The 20,245-nt window shown below is 36.1% G+C and overlaps 1 protein-coding gene across 16 annotated transcripts in view; it reads left to right on the forward strand.

Moving 5' to 3' along the window:
• Positions 1-20,245, forward strand: part of LCOR (ligand dependent nuclear receptor corepressor) — a 144,251-nt gene that overhangs the window by 46,061 nt on the left and 77,945 nt on the right. For 14 of the 16 annotated variants that reach the window (XM_047701974.1, XM_047701979.1, XM_047701975.1 and 11 more), the window contains one exon: positions 19,992-20,057. The exons of the other annotated variants lie outside the window; for them this stretch is intronic. In XM_047701974.1, coding sequence (XP_047557930.1) covers positions 19,992-20,057 — 66 coding nt within the window. The remainder of the gene's footprint in view (positions 1-19,991; positions 20,058-20,245) is intronic. 16 annotated transcript variants of the gene reach the window in all.

Consider the following 20,245-nt stretch of genomic DNA (forward strand, 5'->3'; position numbering starts at 1 on the left):
TTGAAAAGGCGATTCTTTCCCCCACTGAATAGTCCTAACATCCTTGTCAGAAATCAATTGACCATTGATATGTGGTTTATATCTGGACACTGAGTTCTGTTCTCTTGGTCTATATGTCTATTTCTGTGCCAACACAGTGGCTTTGTAATAATTTTTGAAATCAGGATATCTGAATCCTCCAACTTTGTTTTCATTTTTTTTTTTTTTTTCCAGCTTTCTTCAAAACCAGACTGTTTTGGCTCTTTGGGCTCCCTTGCAATTCTGTTTGAATTTCAGGATCAGCCTGTCAGTTTTGTAAAAAACATAAGATAGATAATGCATTAAATCTGTAGATCAGTTTTGTAGGGTGTGTGTGGGGGTGTATTGCCATCTAAACAATATTAGGTTTTCAAATTCAAGAACATGGGATATCTTTCCATTGATTTAGGTCTTTAGTTTCTTCCAACATTTCATGTTTTGTAGGTGTTTTTTTTTTTTTTTAAGATTTATTTATTTGACAGAGATCACAAGTAGGCAGAGAGGCAGGCAGAGAGGAAGAAGCATGCTTCCCACTGAGCAGAGAGCCCGATGTGGGACTCGATCCCAGGACCCTGAGATCATGACCTGAGCCGAAGGCAGCGGCTTAACCCACTGAGCCACCCAGGCGCCCTGTGTTTTGTAGTTTTTACTGTGCAAGTCTTTCACCTCCTTGGTTAAGTTTATTTCTAAGTATTTTATTCTTTTTGATACTCTTTCCTTAATTTCAGATTGTTCATTGTTAGTGTGTAGAAATACAACTGATTTTTGGATGTTTCTCATGTATCCTGCAACTTTACTGAACTTGTTTATTAGGTCTAGTATAATTTTTGTGTGGATTCTTTAGGATTTTCTAAAGTTTTTTGTTTTTTGTTTTTTAGATTTTATTTATTTGTCAGAGAGAGAGGAGAGCAAGCGAGCACAGGCAGACAGAATGGCAGGCAGAGGCAGAGGGAGAAGCAGGCTCCCCGCCAAGCAAGGAGCCCGATGCGGGACTCGATCCCAGGACGCTGGGATCATGACCTGAGCCGAAGGCAGCTGCTTAACCAACTGAGCCACCCAGGCGTCCCTCTTTAGGATTTTCTGTGTGTAAGATCCTGTCTGTGAAAAGAGATATTACTTCTTCCTTTCAATTTGGATGCCATTTATTTACCTAATTGCCTGGCTAGAACTTCCAAAAGTGTTGAGGGAAGTGGCAAGAAGGAACATCCTTGTCTTGTTCTTCATCTTAATGGGAAGCTTTCAGTCTTTTGCCATTAAGTATGTTCATTGTGAGTTTTTCATAGATGCCCTTTATCAGGTTGTGAAAGCTCCATTGAGTGTTAGCATGAAAGTGTGTTTGAATTTGTCAAATGTTTTTTTCTGTGTCAATTGAGGTGATCATGTTATTTATCCCCCCTTCACTCTATTACTATGGTGATTGATTTTTGAAAAATCGATTGAGCCACCATGCATTCCTGGGATAAATCCATGGTGTATAGTCCTCTTAGTATGCTGCTGAGTTTGGTTTGCTAGTGTTTTGTTGAGGATTCTTAGATCTGTGTTCATGAGAGATTGTGGTCTGTAGTTTTCTTGTGAAGTCTTTTTCTATGGTATCAGGGAAGTACCAACCTTATGCAGTGAATTAGGAAGTATTCTTTTTTCTTCCATTTTTTGAAGAGTGAAGAGCATTGGAATTAATTCTTCTTTAAATATTTGGGAAAATTTATCATTGAAGCCATATGGGTCTTGGCCTTTCTTTGTCAAGGTTTTGGGGTATTGTTTTGTTTTGTTTTTTTGCTGTTTTAATCTCATTATAGATTTACCAGATTTTTTATTTCTTCTTGAGTCATCTTTGGTAGTTTGTAGGAATTTGTCCATTTTATCTGTGTTATCTATTTGTTGGCATACAGTTGTTCATAGTATTGTCTTATGATTTTTTTTTTTCTTTCTGTAAAGTCAGTTGTGGTATCCCTACTTTTGTTCCAGGTTTTAGTAAATTGAGTCTTCTCTCTTCTATTTCTTGGTCACTCTAACGGTTTGTTGGTATTGTTAATCTTCACAAAGAAGTTTTGGTTTCACTGATTTTTTTTTTTCTTTTCTTTTTAAAACCTCTGCCTTTTATTATTGCCTTTCTCCTGCTTGCTTTGTATTTAGTTTCTTCATCTTTTTCTAGTTCCTTAAACTGTAAGGTTATTGATTTTTGATAATTCTTTTTTAATATAGATGTTCACAGTTGTAGATTTCCTTCAGTACTGCTTTTTTTTTTTTTTTAAAGATTTTATTTATTTATTTAACAGAGAGAAATCACAAGTAGGCAGAGAGGCAGGCAGAGAGAGAGGAGGAAGCAGGCTCCCTGCTGAGCAGAAAGCCCGATGTGGGGCTCGAACCCAGGACCTGGGATCATGACCTGAGCCGAAGGCAGCGGCTTAACCCACTGAGCCACCCAGGCGCCCCTCCTTCAGTACTGCTTTTGAAGCATCCCATATGTTTTGGTATGTTTTGGGTATTTTTAGTTCTTTTCAGTGTATTTTCCAATTTCCATTGTGATTACTTTTTTTGACTCATTGATTAAGAATGTGTTGTTTAATTTCCACATACTTGTGAAATTTCCAATTTCCCCATCCTTTCTAATTGCATTGCATTATTGCTGAAGAAGTTACTTTCTATGATTTTCAACTTTTTAAATTTATCGATAATTGTTTTTGGCGACCTAACATATGGCCTACCATGGAGAATGTCCCATGTGCACTTGAGACAAATGTATATTCTGCTTTTTTGGGGTGCAGTGTTCTTTGTATGTCTTTTAGGTCTAGTTGATTCATGGTGTTAAGTCCTCTTTCCTTTGTATCTTTTACCTAATTGTTTGATCCTTTATTGCAAGTGAGGTGCTGAAGTCTACAATTACTGTTGAGCTGTTTCTCCCTTCAGTTCTGTGTTTTTTTTTTTTTTTTTTTTTTTTTGCTTCGTATATTCTGAGCTCTGTTAGGTGCATTTGTGTTTTTAATTGTCAAATCTTGATAGATGACTCTTTCATCATGTGTCTGTCTATTGTAACAAGTTTTAACATGTATTTTGTCTGATATCAGTGTATACACTCTTATTTCTCTTTCAGTTGCTATTTTTATGTATTCTCTTTTCTTTCACTTTCAGCCTTTGTCCTCAGAGCTAAAGTGAGTCTCATGTAGACAGCATTTAGTTGGATCATGTTTCTTTTATCCATTCTGTCCATCTCTGCCTTTTAATTGGAGGGTTTAACCCAACCATTTACATTTAATGTAATTACTGTTAAGGATCTTTGTCGTTTTGCTATTTGTTTTCTACATGTCATATATCAGTTTGTTCTTAAAGCCCTCCATTTTTACCTTCTTTTGTGTTATATAAGTATTTTCTAGTGTAACATTTTAATTCCCTTTTTATTTATTTTTTTAATGTACAACTAGTTTTATAGTGATTTTCTTAGTGCTTGCCCTGGGGATATATAATTAACATCTTAATTTATAAAATTCTATTTCAGATTAATAACAACTTAGTTACAATAGTATACAAAATATTTTCCCCCTGTGTGGTTCTGTTCCTTTATTCTGTTATTGTCTTAAATTACATTTTTGTATATTATATGCCCTTTAACATAAATTTTTTTTTCCAAAGGAAAAAGAGTTAATATAAAGATTCAGGATTCACATCATGACAAATCATAAAATTGAATACACTTCTCTCTCTCTCTTTTTTTTTTTTAATATTTTATTTATTTGTCAGAGAGAGAGTGAACAAGCAGGGGGAGTGGCCAGCAGAGGGAGAAGCAGGCCCCCCCCTCCCCCTGGGCAAGGAGCCTGATGTGGGACTCCATCCCAGGACCTTTGGATCATGGCCAGAGCTGAAGCAGACTCTTAACTGACTGGACTACCCAGGTGTCCTTTGAATACCCTTCTCTTGATAAAAGTTCAACTTTTGCATTCTTTTTTTCTGTTTAACTTATCTGCCATCTTTTTTCTTGTGCTTTGCTATTACTTTCACCCCACCTCTTCCTGTCTGTGGTTACATTGACAGATTCCCTCCCTTTTCCCAGTAATTTAGAAAGTCTACTCATATATAGGCTATGATGATTAATATTATTATTTTTTTAGGATTTTATTTATTATTTGAGAGAGAGAGGGAGAGAGCATGAGTGGAGAAAGATCAATGGGGGAAGCAGACTCCCTGTCAAGCAGGGAGCCAGATGTGGGACTCGATCCTGGGACTCCAGGATCATGACCTGAGCTGAAGGCAGTTGCTTAACCAACTGAGCCACCCAGGCACCCGGTTAACATTAATTTTAATACCCTCTTTAACTTCACCACCATCTAAGTAGTATCTGTAACCTTCCTTTCCCCCACTTCCCAAGTACAATTAGCTGCCCATCCTCCTGGGTAGAAATGTGGCATTTTATTTTCCAGCTTTCCTTGTTGATTTTCACACCCCCAACATCAACTTACTGTTACATGTAGTCTTTTATTTTTATTATTTTTTTTTAAAGATTTTATTTATTTATTTGACAGAGAGAAATCACAAGTAAGCAGAGAGGCAGGCAGAGAGAGGAGGAAGCAGGCTCCCCGCTGAGCAGTAAGCCCGATGTGGGGCTCGACCCAGGACCTGGGATCATGACCTGAGCCGAAGGCAGCGGCCTAACCCACTGAGCCACCCAGGCGCCCCACATGTAGTCTTTTAAATCAGAAGGAAAAGAACAGGAATTACCAAACACAACCTCCTTCCTCGAACACTTCATAATACAGTGCTTCCATTATAGTTTCAGATACTATTTCAAACAGTTTGAAAATATTGAATTACCTTAAGTTTTTAAAAAAGATTTTACTTATTTATTTGGCAGAGATCACAAGTAGACAGGCAAGCAGAAGTGGGGGAGGGGAAGCAGGCACCTTGCTGAGCAGTTAGCTTGATGTGGGGTTCCATCCCAGGACCCTGAGTTCATGACCTGGGCCAAAGGCAGAGGCTTAACCGACTGAGCCACCCCGGTGCCCCAGAATTACCTTAATTTTTAAAGATCAATACAATTTTATAGCCAAGGAAAGTGAGGAATAAATAAGACAATTTACCTAAGACTATAGAACTGTTAAAAGGCAAAGTCAGAAATTTGAACCTAGGTTATTTGGCCCCACAGTCCTTGCTGTTAATCACTAGTCTGTTACTCCCTAAGTACTAGTGTTCATTCTATTACATTATAACACTAAGTATAGAATTCAGTTGGATACATAAAACATGCATTCATGTTGAAAATTCAGGACAGATAAAGTGAAGGTTTGGGGAGTCAATTGAAAGGAAAGATAACAGTTGGGAAGAGCTTTTGATCTATGGCCTTGAAGACAAAGCAGGATCAAGACTATTGAGATTTGAGAGAAGGCTTTTTAGATGAAGGAACGGGGTGAGGGAAAGGAATTAAGACAAGCAAAAGCAAGTTGATTCAAGAAACAGAACAGTTGGGGCGCCTGGGTGGCTCAGTGGGTTAAGCCGCTGCCTTCGGCTCAGGTCATGATCTCAGGGTCCTGGGATCGAGTTCCGCATCGGGCTCTCTGCTCAGCGGGGAGCCTGCTTCCCTCTCTCTCTCTCTGCCTGCCTCTCTGTCTACTTGTGATCTCTATCAAATAAATAAATAAAATCTTAAAAAAAAAAAAAAAAAAGAAACAGAACAGTTGAGTGTGCTTGAAGGAAATTGGGAGAGAGTGTTGAGGAATGGTTCATATTGGAATGATTTAAAAGCCACACTTCATAGTTTGGATTTTATTCTCCAGGCAGTAGGTAGTCATTGAACATTATTAAAAATTTACTTTATATGTAAATGTGTATAAAAAATCTGAAGGCTAACTCGAATTTTGGGTGTAATTTAAGATTTTCTAAAACATGTGGAAACTTATTTCAATAGGGACCAGATTAAAGTTTGATCTTTTGTACTGCCATATATCAAGGTCTCTTGGAGATGTGTTATAAAGTAGTGATTTTTTAAAACATAGATATTAGAGATATTTAAAGAAATGTGTTTGATTATATTGAAAAAGATGTGGTTCCCTTTCAAGATGATCTTGTATGTGAGGTTGAGAGGTAGGATATGCATTTATTTTAATTACATGCCATATGCTAGTTCAGATCAACTGTAGTATTTGTTGAGTCTTTACAACTAACTTGTTTGCCAGATGCTGGAAATAGAACCATAAATAAGACCTGGTCATATTTTCAGTCTGGTTTTTTTTTTTTTTTTTAAATATTTTATTTATTTATTTGACAGACAGAGATTATAAACAGGCAGAGAGGCAGGCAGAGAAAGAGGAGGAAGCAGGCTCCCTGCCATGCAGAGAGCCTGATGTGGGGCTTGATCCAGTATCCCGGGATCATGACCTGAGCCGAAGGCTGAGGCTTTAACCCACTGAGCCACCCAGGTGCCCCTTCAGTCTGTTTTTTGTCCTAATTGGTAAACATTGGAATCCTTCAGTGTCCAGTCCTCTTTCCTCTTTTCATTTTATCTGCCCTCATTAACCGAATGTGATCTTGTCTAGTTCTAAGACCTTAAATTCTGTCTATATTTTAATGATTTCCAGTTTTATATCCTTGATGCCAGTGTATCCTTTTAAATTCAAACCCACCTATCCAGTTGTCTCCTGCACATACCCTCTTTGATTTCTAAAAGGCATCTCAGATTTACCATGTCCAAAACTATTTGGACTAGATTTCTCTCTGCTTAAGTTTTTTTTTCCTTTAGTACTCTCCATCTTAGAAAGTTACATTACCATTAACCCAGTTCTCAAACCAAAAGCCCAAGTATTGTCTTTAACACTGTTCCTTCCTGTTCCATATCATCGAAGCAAACTGGTTTTATCTTCAAAATATACTCTTATGTCCAGCCACTCCTCTCTACCTTCATGACTCCCATACTAGTTCAAGCCACCATCATCTCTTGCCAAAGCTGTAGTTATAATAGTCCTTTAATAATGTTCTCCTCTTGGGACGGGTGGGTCAGTCAGTTAAGCGTCTGCTTTGGCTCAGGTCATGATCCCAGGGTTCTGGCATCAAGTCCTGCATTGCATCAGGCTCCTTGCTAGGCAGGGAACCTGCTTCTTCCTCTGCCTGCCACTCCCCCTGCTTGTGTGTGCTCAGGTGCACCAGTGGTCTCCCTTTCTCCCTCTCTTTCTCACAAATGGATAAATTTTAAAAAATCTTAAAGTATGTTTTCCTCATAATCAGTTATCTGTGCCTCCACCTGGGAATCTTAACATAAATCTGATCATGTTACACCTCCACCAGTACCCAAATGTAAAATTAGTTGATTTCTATTAAATTCAAAATCCTCACCATGGTCTATAGGATCTTGCCTCTAGATTTCTGACTTCATCTCCTACTTTCTATCTTATTCCCTTTGCTGAAACCGTATCCTCTTTCTTGCTCCTTCTCAGATATACCATAGCTCATACTACATGCTGCTTTAGCACTGTTCCCTCTGCTTAGAATGTTCCTATCTTGGTTATCTGTGTGGCTTGCTCCCTCACTTCATTCAGTGCTCAAAAATGTTGGCGCTTAAAGTTTTTTCCTGACCTCTCTAAAGATTCTCCTTCCTAAGTCCCTGCCCAATATTTCTCAATGTTAACTATCAGGGTTTATCAGGGCTTAGCTGTTATCCCCTTAACTCTGCTATTTTCTTCTTCAACCATTACTTCTTTTACTTACCCTTATCATACATCCTCATGATCCTCCTCATCATTTATATCATTTGTCTTCCTAGTCAGAATTTAAAAGTTCCATGATAGGAACTATTGTCCTATTCACAGCTGCATTCCTAGTGTCTGATTCTTAGTAGACACTCAATATTTATATAGTTCACCAAGAAAAGGAGGCCCCAAAACAGTAGAAAACCTCTTTAGTTCATTTAATCTAAAAAAAAAAAAAAAAAAGGCAAAAGAAATTGCCAGTCTCCCACCTTCTATTATATTTTTAATGTTTGAGAAAATATGTAATAACAGAAGGTTATTATGAATTCAGTAATCCTTTTTAAGGAAATATGTATTTTGTTTACAGCAAAATGGCATTTGGACAAATAGCGGCTGTATATACAAGCACATTTTTATTTAATTTACAAACAGTGCTCATATGGATTTACTGACCTTGTAATGATGGAGTTCCTCTAAGGAATTGTGGCCCACAAATTGTGAACTCCTGGTGTAATTGACTCATTCCTAATCAACTTCAGATTTGCATTTAAATGGCTTCTTTTTAGCATAATTACGCTACCCAAGACAGTTTGATATAACAGAAAAAAATGAACCCAAACTGCCTTTGGATTTCCAAAGAATTAAATTCATCTGACCTAGCTACTTACTACCTTTGTGCTTTTGGTTACTTAACATCTTGGAATCTCACTTAATGACATTATGTATGTAAATATAATTAGGAAATTATTTTGGTAATGTTGCAGCTACTCAATACATATTCTTTTACTATATTAATACCATTATTTTTTTAGGACCTCATCTTTCTCAATTTATTTCTGTCTTTGCTGTGATTACAGCTTTGTACAAAAAAAAAAAAAAAAAGAAGAAGAAGAAGTCTCTGTCATCTCTCTTCATGACCAGCAAAGCAAGCTATTAATTATGTTCTGGTTTTAGTTCATAGATACAGGGAACTTAGTTGAGCTCAAGTAGAAAAATCATCCTTTTTTCCCATCCAATATCAGTTACCCTTCTGTTTTATTTACTTTATTTAACTATTTCTTTGGGGCTTCAACATACCAGACACAAAATGGAGTCATTCTAAAATCTCAGACCACTCAAGTGAGTATAAGCATATAGGCATTAAAAAGAGTGTGTTTGCATTCATTCAACAAACATTGCAGCTTAAGGAACAGGCTGATATTAAGAGAAACATAATAGACTCCAGTTCTTCGCTCAAAATCTGGTGGATAGAATGCTAAAAAATAACTGTAGAATAGTTTATAAGTAGTAATATAAGCTGCACTGATGAGGATGTTCCTAGCTTTGCCTAGGGCTTGAGGGATGAGATAAAGGAGGCCTTAAAACAAACTAGATTGAGGGTTGCAGGAGAACATTCTAGGCAGAGGACTTCCTGTGCTTAAAAGGCATGGAAGCATTGACATGTATATAGTGATTGATAAATCAGTCTAACTAGAGCACAGTGTATATAAACAGAAAATGGTGTCATGGGAGATTGAAAAGGTAGTTTGAAACTAGACAGGCCCTCAGTTCTATTGGATATCATCCAGGAATTTGAAGTCTTCACTAGTATTACTGGAAACCATCAGAGGTTTTTATTTATTTATTTTTTAATTTTTATTTTTTTTAAAGATTTTATTTATTTGACAGAGACCACAAGTAGACAGAGAGAGGCAGGCAGAGAGAGAGAGAGAGGAGGAAGCAGGCTCCCTGCCGAGCAGAGAGCCCGATTTGAGGCTCGATCCCAGGATCCTGGGATCATGACCCGAGCGGAAGGCAGAGGCTGTAACCCACTGAGCCACCCAGGTGCCCCATCAAAGGTTTTTAAAACAGAGAAACGATGGAAGAAGTTTGGCAGCAGTGTGAAGGATGGATAGTGTTGAAAATGGTCATATAGGGGATGCTGATATAGTAAAATTAATGAAAAGTTAGAATCCACTAGTGGGCAGTGGATTAATTCCAAAGAGCCTGAGTTTTAAATCTAGGCTCTGCCTCTCTATAGTTATATGAAAAAATGAGCTGCTTCAATGTTTAGCTTTCTTACCTGTACTAGGTAGTAATTTACAGTGTTCCTCTGAAGATTCGTTAGAGTGGGTGTGAAGTACCTGATACAGGGCTTGCCTTATGCCAGCTAAGGACTCAATGATAACATGAACAGCATGTAATTATTAAGGTAAAAAATGGTGAAGACCTGAATTTAGGGGTAGAAAAGAGAATAGATTTGGATGGATCTTTCTGAATTAGAATGAGTAGGACTCACTGACTAGAAGAGTTGATGACTGATTTAGGGAACGAATGAAATCAGACAGACTTAGATTTGTAATCTGAATGATTTAGGGTGAAGGGTTTCGGGATGTTATTTTCCTAGTAAGGAATACAGAAGGAATCACTGAGATGAGGTAAAAGGAATGAAATTATTTTGATTTGGACTTTTTGAGGTATTTGGGATATCTTGGTGATGATGTGAATGAAGCAGGCAGTTAGAAATAAGGTCTGGGACAAGAGATAAGAGATTGGAGTTATCAGGATATGCATGGTAGCAGACATGTGTGTAAGTCTTAATGGCAGGGCATATATTTTAAATACATCCTCTATTCCCACACTGCTGGGCTCTGTAATAACACTTGATTGGTTCTTGTTATTAAATGTGAGATTTAAAAAATACTCTTTAGGTTGGCTTTGTATATAAAAGATAATGCATACTTTGATTCCTAATTTAATGTTCACTTTAAAGTTGCAAATATAAAACCTAGTTTCTTAAAAAACAGATCTTACTCTAATTTTGAGCTTGTAATAAATATTTTAGTTTAACTTTTTATTTTATTTATTTTTAAAGATTTTATTTATTTATTTGAGAGAGAGAATGAGAAAGAGCATGAGAAGAGGGAGGGTCAGAGGGAGAACCGGACTCCCTGCCAATCAGGGAGCCTGATGAGGGACTTGATCCCAGGATCATGACCTGAGCTGAAGGCAGTTGCTTAACCAACTGAGCCACCCACGCACCCTAGTTTAACTTTTTAAAAAGTTTCAATCTGTAACTATGAATTATAACTTTTATATTTTCTCTTTAGATATTTTACAAAATCTCCCTAAGTACTTAAGTAAATCTAATTAATCTAATAATTTATAGTTATAAACCTGATTGTTCTTAAGTTGTACAAGTATCTAAATATAGTATGCAAACTTAATAAGATTTCAGCCTAAAACCACATGTCTAAATCAGCTGTTCACTTGTACATTTTTTTTTTAAACATGATTTTATTTATTTATTTGACAGACAGAGATCACAAGTAGGTAGAGAAGCAGGCAGAGAGAGAGGAAGGAAAGCAGGCTCCCTGCTGAGCAGAGAGCCCGATTCGAGGCTCGATCCCAGGACGCTGAGATCATGACCTGAGCCGAAGGCGGAGGCTTAACCCACTGAGCCACCCAGGTGTCCCTCACTTGTACATTTTAAATTAGAATTACAAAGTTATCTCTGTAATAGGCAGCATTTCTTTCTTTTTGTTTTTTTAACGATTTTATTACTTATTTGACAGAGGGAGCACAAGTCGGGGGGAGGAGTGGGAGAGGGAGAAGCAGGCTTCCCTAGATGTGGGGCATGTTCCTAGGACCCTGGAACCATGACCTGAACTAAAGGCAGATGTTTAACTGGTTGAGCAACCCAGGTGCCCCTAGGCAGCATTTTCTTAAAACATTACAAAACATGCATACTTATTTTAACGGCTTTACTGAGAAATAATTTACACATCTTATAATTCACCCATTTTAAATGATTTTTATTGTATTTACGGAGTTGTGCAGCAATCACGAACTTCAAATTTTATAATGTTTCCATCACTTCAGAAAGAAATGTGGTGTTCTTTTGCAGTCATTGCTATTTTCACTCCTACCTGTAGGAAACCACTAATCTCCTTTCTGTTTATATAGATTTGTCTTTTCTGGACATTTCATATAAATGGAATCATATAGTATTGTGGTCTTTTATTTCTGGCCTTTTTCACTTAGCATAGTGTTTTGAAGTCCATTCATCCATACTATAATATTCTATTGTATGGATACATATAGTACATTGTATTTATGCTAGATTACTTCTTTAAAAAAAAAAAGATTTTACTTATTGGACATAGAGAGAGACACAGTGAGAGAGGGAACACAAGCAGGGGAAGTGGGAGAGGGAGAAGGAGGCTTCTGGCTGAGCAGGGAGCCCAGTGTGGGGATCTGTGCCAGGACGCTGAGATCATGACCTGAGCCCAAGGTAGATGCTTAACAACTGAGCCACCCACGTGCCCCACTAGATTACTTCTTAATACAAAATAAAGGTTTAGTTCTCTAAATCCATTCTTATACTTAATACTTTGTTTTAAAAAACAAAACAAAACAGGAAAACCCTGAAAATAAATATAAGAAAAAAAATCCTGAAAAAAAGTGAACCAAGCTTCTGTCATTAATTAGAAAAAGAACAACAGAATAAACCCATAAAGATAATGAAACTTGGAGTGAAAATTAATGAACCAGAAAGCAAAGATAGGATAGAGAATATAAAAAAAAGTCAGAGGTGGGCAATGGGGAATAAGAAAATCTGATAAGAATGAGCAAGGAATAAAAGACACAAATAATATTACAAAAATGAAGGCTAACTAGAGATAACGTAAAAGATTTAAAAGTTAAGAGATTTATAGCATTATTTGCAATAGCAAAAGTTGAAAGCATCCTAAGTGTCCATAGATGGATGAACAGATTAAGAAAATACATAATTTGTGTATCAGTGAAATATTATGCAGCCTTAAAAGGGAAGGAAATCCTGTCTCATGGTGCAGTATCCACGAACCTTGAAGACATTATGCTACGTGAAACAAGCCAGTCACAAAACGACAAATACTGTGAGATCTACTTCAGAGGTACACAGAGTAGTTGCATTTCACAGAAATAGAAAATAGAATGGTGGTTGGCAGGGCTGGGGTAGAGGGAATAGGGAGTAATTGTTTAATAGTGTTTCAGTTTTGCAAATGAAAAAAGTTCTACAGATGGATGATGTAAAAACTATAAATATATTTAGTGGTACACTTAATTTTATATTATGTATATTTTGCAAGTACAAAAACAATGAAGAATACTATCAAAAATCTTTGCCAATAATTTTGAAATTAAAGAAAAATAATTTTCCAAAACCGACTCAAGAAGGAAATGCAAAGCTTGAATGGTTCTGTAACTATTAAATAAATTTTATAGAGCTCTTCTTTCAAAACACCTTGATGGTTTTAGATGTGGGTGCGGCTCAGCTTTTAAGGAAGAGAGTGTCTGTCACCTCTTCCAAAAAATAGAAAAAGAGTGTATCTCAGTTCTTTCTATGAAGTCAGATACCAAGCGCAAATAGAGATATTATGAGAAAAATTAGTGGTCCATTTTACTTACGAAACAGATTACCCTTGGGGTGCCTGGGTGGCTCAGTGGTTAAGCGTCCGACTCTTGATTTCTGCTCAGGTCCTCATCTTAGGGTCGTGGGATCGAGCCCCGATTAGGCTCCTCGCTCAGTAGGAGTCTGCTGGAGCTTCCTTTCCCCAAGCCCCATGCACTCATTCGTGCTCTCTCTCTCCCCCAAATAAATCTTTAAAACAAACAAACAAACAAACAAAAAAACCCCACAAATCCAGTCAATATTTATTGTAATAAGTACCTGTTTGGTATTATTCCTGAAATTGTTTCTTGTGTTTCTTGTTTAGTATGCTTGCTTTTTTTTTTTTTTTTTTAAGGTTTTATTTATTTATTTGACAGAGATCATAAGTAGGCAGAGAGGCAGGCGTGGGGGGGCGGGGACAGAGAGCCTGATGTGGGGCTCGATCCCAGGACCCTGAGATCATGACCCAAGCCGAAGGCAGAGGCTTAACCCACTAAGCCACTCAGGTGCCCCAGTATGCTTGCTTTTTGTTTAATTTTTAATATTTACTTTAATAGTTGACGTTTTTTGTTATTCTTTATTTCCTCCAGTGGTTTGGAAATTCTTCAGCTTTACTCATACATTTTAAGCAAATTTATCTTAAGCCTGCATTTCCTTAACATCAAAGGTTAATGACTTATAAATTGCTCCCTTATCCCTATACACACTTGATTTTAACATACTTTACTTAAGCATATCTTATTCTTCTTTGCCTAAAATTTTGTTGTAGTAATTTGGGACGTTATTCCCAAGTCATTCATTTTAAAAATTATATTGTGTTCATCTATTTAAAGAGTTCTTTTTTTTATCCATTATAGTAAACTGAACCCCTGTGTTAGTAACCGTTACTTACACTGGACTATTAATTTTATTGGTATATTGCTTACATAATTTTTTATATAAACATTGTTTTCTTAGGAGGTCCTTGGTCTGAATCATTTTTTATTTGCTGAACTACTTACTTTAAGTAACTCTTACTCCAGAGTGAATGTTGTCCTGCTTTTCAAATCAGAGCATATCTGGTAATTTTCTTTTACCCATATCTTTGAATAATAGACTGACTAAAAAAGGGTTCTGTTTTTGTTTTTGTTTTATACTCAGAATTTTGTAAATGTACCTCCGTTGCCTTTAGCATTTACTTTTACTGATGAAATGACTGGCAGCCTAAATCTCTTTTCTCTTATTCTAAGTAAAAAGAAAATCTTTTCCATATTTGGAGCTTTTAAACTTTATTCTTGAAATTGAGATACTTTACCAGGAAAGCATTATGTATACATGCTTTCCCTACCCCCTGAGTATTCTGCGTATATATTTCTCAGAGCCCATTTGATACGAAGACTCAAGATAGTATTCAACATTGCAAAGTTTTCTTGTTGTTCTCCTTCTGCTTTCCTTTTTAAAAAAAAACTTTTTAAAAATTTATATTTGATTTTTTTCTTGTTCTGGAAATTGTGTTTTACATTATTAAACGTCTTGACCACCTCATGATTTCTGTGTCTTCAGGTTCACTATACATTATGAGGACATTTCTTTAGTTTTTAAATCACTAATTTTTCTACATAATACCTCTGTTTGGTTATTTTGACAGTTTTGTTTTTCTTTTTTTCCTTCTCTCCTAAGCACATATTATCTACTTTTTTCAAAGTAGCATGCTCTTTTTAAGATGCTATTCTTTCCTGTCTCAATAGAAATAGTTTATATTTTTTCTTCATTAATTCTAGTTTAGTTTGGGCCATTAGTTGTAATTAGATTATCGTTTCTCTTCATTGTATCTGGTTAGGTTTTAACATCAGTTCTTGTGCTGGGTAATTTAGAGGGTGATAAGTGGGCCACCAAATGGGCTCTTCAGAGTACATGAACCGGGAGCAGATGCTCAGGGAGAAAGGAAGAACTCTTAGTGAACATAGTTGTCCAGTACTGGGCAGATTGCTTTAAGCAATGAAAAAGGAACCTGGTTTTTATTATGTGTGGAAGTCCATCCACATTTCTTTGGTTAAATGATACACTGGGAAAGCTGGAACATAGTAAAAAAGGGATTCTTTACCTTATATTACCTTGGATAAAATATAAAAGATTATATAATCTGGTGCTTTTCAATTGTTTGGTAGCTCCCTTATCATGGAGTTCAGTGTGGTTGTGGCAACTTCTACACCTGAGTTTTAAGCAAAGGAACTCCGGACACTGTCAGTCTCCTTTTTACCAGGGTATGAGTTGATGATTGTTACCAGCAAGCACCTCTGAAGTGGTATTTTATAAAAGATTATGCTTTGTTGGGGAGTGAGCTCTTACACCAAACACCAAGTTTTACAAGATACCCAAGGACCTTGATGTAAAAATTGCTAATTTTCTGATGTGCTCCTACTTTTCCTTTAGTACCTTTTTGTCTCTCAAACTGCTAATCTCCAGTTATACTGGTTTCCTCAGACGAAAGGTTCCCAGGACTCATGGAACCCTTTTTTCATTCCATCCAAAATATTTTCTGTATTTCTTAAGTACACACTATATTGCTTACTGAAGTTGGCTCTGGACTTGATACGTTCCTGTCCTGCTATTTTTCATAACCTTTTCCCCTTTTGGTTACAAATAAAGAGGTAGCAAGTATGATTTAGATTGAAGAGGGAATATGTGAAAAATTTTAATCTTCTATCTTTTGTTTTTGAGAGCTATATGATTATTTAATCAGAAGCTTAAAACTAGGCATGTAGAGTCCTGGTGTAAGAAAAGAAATGTGGCTGGGGGCTCCTGAGTGGCTCAGTCGGTTAAGCATCTGCCTTCGGCTCGGATCATGGATCCTGAAGTCCTGGGATCGAGCCCCGCATCAGGCTATCTGCCTGGAGGGAAGCCTACTTCTTTCCCTCCCTCTGCCTGCCTCTCTCCCTACTCGTGTTCTCTCTCTCTGTCAAATAAATAAATAAAATATATTTTTTTTAAATGTGGGAAACAGGAAGACCTACGTAGCCTTCCCAGAGCATTAAATCTCCTTGAGCAGATAAGACATAAATGTATGAAAAGAAAAGGAAAAAAAAGGCTTAGATAGCCTATTACAAATTTTATTTGACAGAATACTTGCATAGACAGGGCTTTGCATGTGCAGAAAACAAAACATAAACAATTGACATTTAAAAAGGGAGAGTGATAAATGAATTCTGAGGATCAGGAAACTAGAAACCCAAGCTTCATGAGGGCGGGTACCATGTCTGTTCACCATTGCCTGCTCAGTGCCTGCCACTGTCCTGGGTGTAGGCTGTCAGTATATATTGAGTAAACAAATATGTATTTGTTGAACAAACTGAAGAGTCTGAAGAGTGCTTTGAGGGAGGTAATTTATGTGGGCCGAGGTGAAATGGAAAGGCTTGAGAAAATACTAGGAGGTGTAAGTGATGACTAAATACATCAGAATACCAATGTGATTGGAGCTGTGAGAATGAGTGCGAAGTTCTGGGACATAAGGCTGCTTATGGTAGCTTGGAACCAAATTATAAGCAGCTTTGATTGTTGAACTTAAGATTTTGGGATTTGTTTTTTTAAACAAAGTAGAGTTTCTCTGAATGGATAGTAGCATTGTCAAAAAGCAGTGTTTTAGGAATAGTTTGAAAACATAGTGAAGGTTGTGGTGAGGAAAAGACTGGAGACCAACATTGAGACCATTTGTGATGTTGGATAGGAATTCTTGAGACACTAAATAGGTCCTTTAAGATTATTAATATTTCCTTATATGTAATATATTACATAAAGATGCTTTTTAAGCCCTAGTGTTTGAACATAATGACATGGCTGTCTTTTTCAGTATTTATTTAATTTTCCTTGGCATTTTATTATTGATCTCATGGCTTTTCTGTGAGATCATGGTATAAATTTTGAATACATTTGTTCTTACTTGCTTTTTGTTAATGTCAAGCATAGCACATGAGGCATTTCTTGTTGCTGTGCAGCTGCTAAATTCAATACTTAATAAAACTGAATAGCATTAAATTCAGCTAATAGAGGGTAGCAAAATATGGCTTTATAGCTTCTAATTGATAATATTTGTAAGGTTTAACATATGTTACAGATATGAGCAAAATAGGGGTGACCTGTTTACAGCACTTTGATCAGAATTTGGTTAAAGCACCAGATTTTTTCTTGTTTGATTTCCTTTTGGCCTTTTCCCTTTCGTGGTTTTTTGATATGTGGTTCAGTTTTTGTTAGTGTCTATGTGTTATTGATGAAGTTTTTATTTTCTTATTTCAGATTCTGTTATCTTTTGTAATTTTAAAAAATTTCTTTCTCAAAGCTTTTGCCTTTTTTTTGTTCTGAGTATTCTTGATATATTTACATTTTTCCTTTTCAAGAATTTATGCTTAGTATACAAGTTTGGAATTTGTTATAATTTCATACAAATCAAGTGAAAGCGTAGTAGATGTGCTCTTTGGGACAAGAGCCACCTGTAATCTCCTTTAGCTAATTGCATTGTGTGCTTGGTACTTCAGGTTATTAAAATGTTTTCCTTAGTATTTGTATAATAGAGTTTTACAGTTGGAGACAGACTATAGGATTCATTTAAGGGAAGAAAAAAAAAACAACCAGTGTTGAGAATATCTAGTTTGTAGGCCCAAGATAGCAATTCCTTTTTCCTTCTCTTACCACATCTACCTAACCTCTAAACCCCCAGTTCAACCCTTTCTCCTCCCTAATGTGGGGAGGAGAGGCCATAGTAAATCAGTGGGAAAAGTTCTGATTATAGTAGGCAGATAGTAAAAGGCACAGATAACTCTAATTTGGTTGAACGGGTAGCTTGATTTTGTTAATGTCCTTGGAATAACTTTGATGGGAAGAAATTAAGGAGAGTTGAAAAACAGTTGCTTCTTGATAACAAATGAAAAATCGAGAGTCTAGAAAATAGTATAGAAAAATTAGCTCTAGCTACAATGTTGATAATGCAAACTCTGCAGATTACTCTATTGAAAACAGTGGTTTTAATATTGTGGACCAAAAAAAAAAAAAATCCTTTACACTGCATTATTCTTAAATTTCAGTCTTTTTATTTATTTATTTTTTTATGATCTTATTTCTAAGAAATCTCTACACCCAGCGAGGGCCTCAAGCCTACAAACCTGAGATCAAGAGTCTCATGCTCCACTGACTGAGCTTTCTAGGTTCTCCTGTGTTATTTAATGAAATAAAATACTCTTTCTAAGGACCATCCTTCTACCCCTTTGTCTTCAGAACCCTTTATGGTGATTGTGATAAAGAAATGCTAACTGTGTGTGTGGACTTCATATATCCACCTGGGTATAGTATTTTAAATTAGTGGGTCTCCCTTTCTTTTGACAATAAGAGTACTTTTTTTTTTTAATTTAAGTTTTATTCAGGTAACATACAGTCCAATATTGATATCTGGAATAGAATTCAATGATTTATTGCTTACATACAAAACCCAGTGCTCAATCACAAAATGTGCCCTCCTTAATACCCTTCACCCATTCCCCCACCCATATCACTCCATCAACCTTCCATTTGTTCTCTCTTTAAGATTTTCTTATGGTTTATTTCCCTCTCTCCTTTCCCTCCCTCCGTCCCATATGTTTATCTGTTTTCATAAATTCCACATGAGTGAGATCATAGGATATTTGTCTTTCTCTGACTGACTTTTTTCACTTAGTGTAGTAATATACTCTAGCTCCACCCACATCCTTACAAATGGCAAGATTTCATTCTTTATGCTGGCTGAGTAATATTCCATTGTAACTTTTTTGTTTTTAATTATAAACCTGTAACTGATAGTAGACTATGTGACAGGATACTTAGTGCCACAAAATACATAGTACATACTAGAAATTCAGTAACACTTTTTGTATTTTCTTGATTACAGTAGCATTTTTATGCATTTGAAAAGTACTATGTATACTGAATGTACAAGACATATTCTTTCTGAAGCTCATGCTTTAAGTTTATATGGATTCATGGACCCTTTGTAACTGTTTGAGCTCCCAGTAAGGTCCATAGTTTGGGAACCACTACTCTTAACCCATTATTTCTTTTATGTTATATAAAGGTACAGTCTGATTCCTTTCTTCTTTTCACTCCTTTTTCTCTTAATGAACCATAGGAAACAGCAAGATGGCCAAGATTTTAAAATTGTTTTCATTGAGTTGATCAGCAGTGTTTGAGGTAATAAATGAGAAAAGTTTTTATATACTGGTAAAAGGTGATAGATAATATTTTAAATATTGATGTATAGGTATATATGAATTTTTTGTGTGTATAGCTAGTGGGTTCTACCTTCATAAAAGAACCAGCAAGTAGTTACTGTGGCAATGTGGAATAATTACAACGTCGTTTTCTTTTAAAATACTATGTTGTGACCTTTTTCTTTAGTGATAAAGGTGTTCTCAGTGAGAATTTTGCTTCTTCAAAAACTGTTAGCTTGAAAAACCTATGACCTCAGTTGATATTCAGAAACATGCTATTTAGATTAATGTAGAATACTGTGGAAATTTGAGACAATTTGACCTTTTATTGGGAAAGGTGCCTTTTTAAAAATGGAGTTTGGGCATTTATGTAGGGAGGTATTGGGATTTTTGTAAAATGATAAGAGAACCCACGGATTTCCATTCATTCTTTGGTTATTTCTAGTGGTATCTGTTTTGTATTGTTCTTGAATGTGCTTTGAATTGGTATTGAATGTTAATCATGGACAGAACTGCAAATGCTTCTTTTAAATTTGTCATTGACACTCTTTCCTCAGCATCCTTTCAATAATCTGGGGATCCTTGAGAACTGGCAGAATACACTATCATTTTTTCAGCAACAGATTGATATTACATTACCATAGGGAGTATTATTGTAATTTGGATTTTTTCTTATCCTTTCAGGGTTTGAAAGTATTCTTGAAGGGCTGTTTGGACCTGCATTATTAAAAGATCTCAGTTTATTTAAAGGTATTCAAATTCTTTTTTTTTTTTTCTTTTGGTATTTCAAATTCTTCCTCGTGACATGATATTTTTGTGATTTAAGCCTCCATCTCCTTTTTATTCAATTTTATGTGAGTTAAAGCTGTATCCTTGTAAACATCTTTTTGTGTTGATAATGCAAATACATGTATTAAGATACATATACCAGTGAGCAG

The sequence above is a fragment of the Lutra lutra genome, chromosome 14 (genome assembly GCF_902655055.1).
Source record: "Lutra lutra chromosome 14, mLutLut1.2, whole genome shotgun sequence".
NCBI classification, from domain to species: Eukaryota; Metazoa; Chordata; class Mammalia; order Carnivora; family Mustelidae; genus Lutra; species Lutra lutra.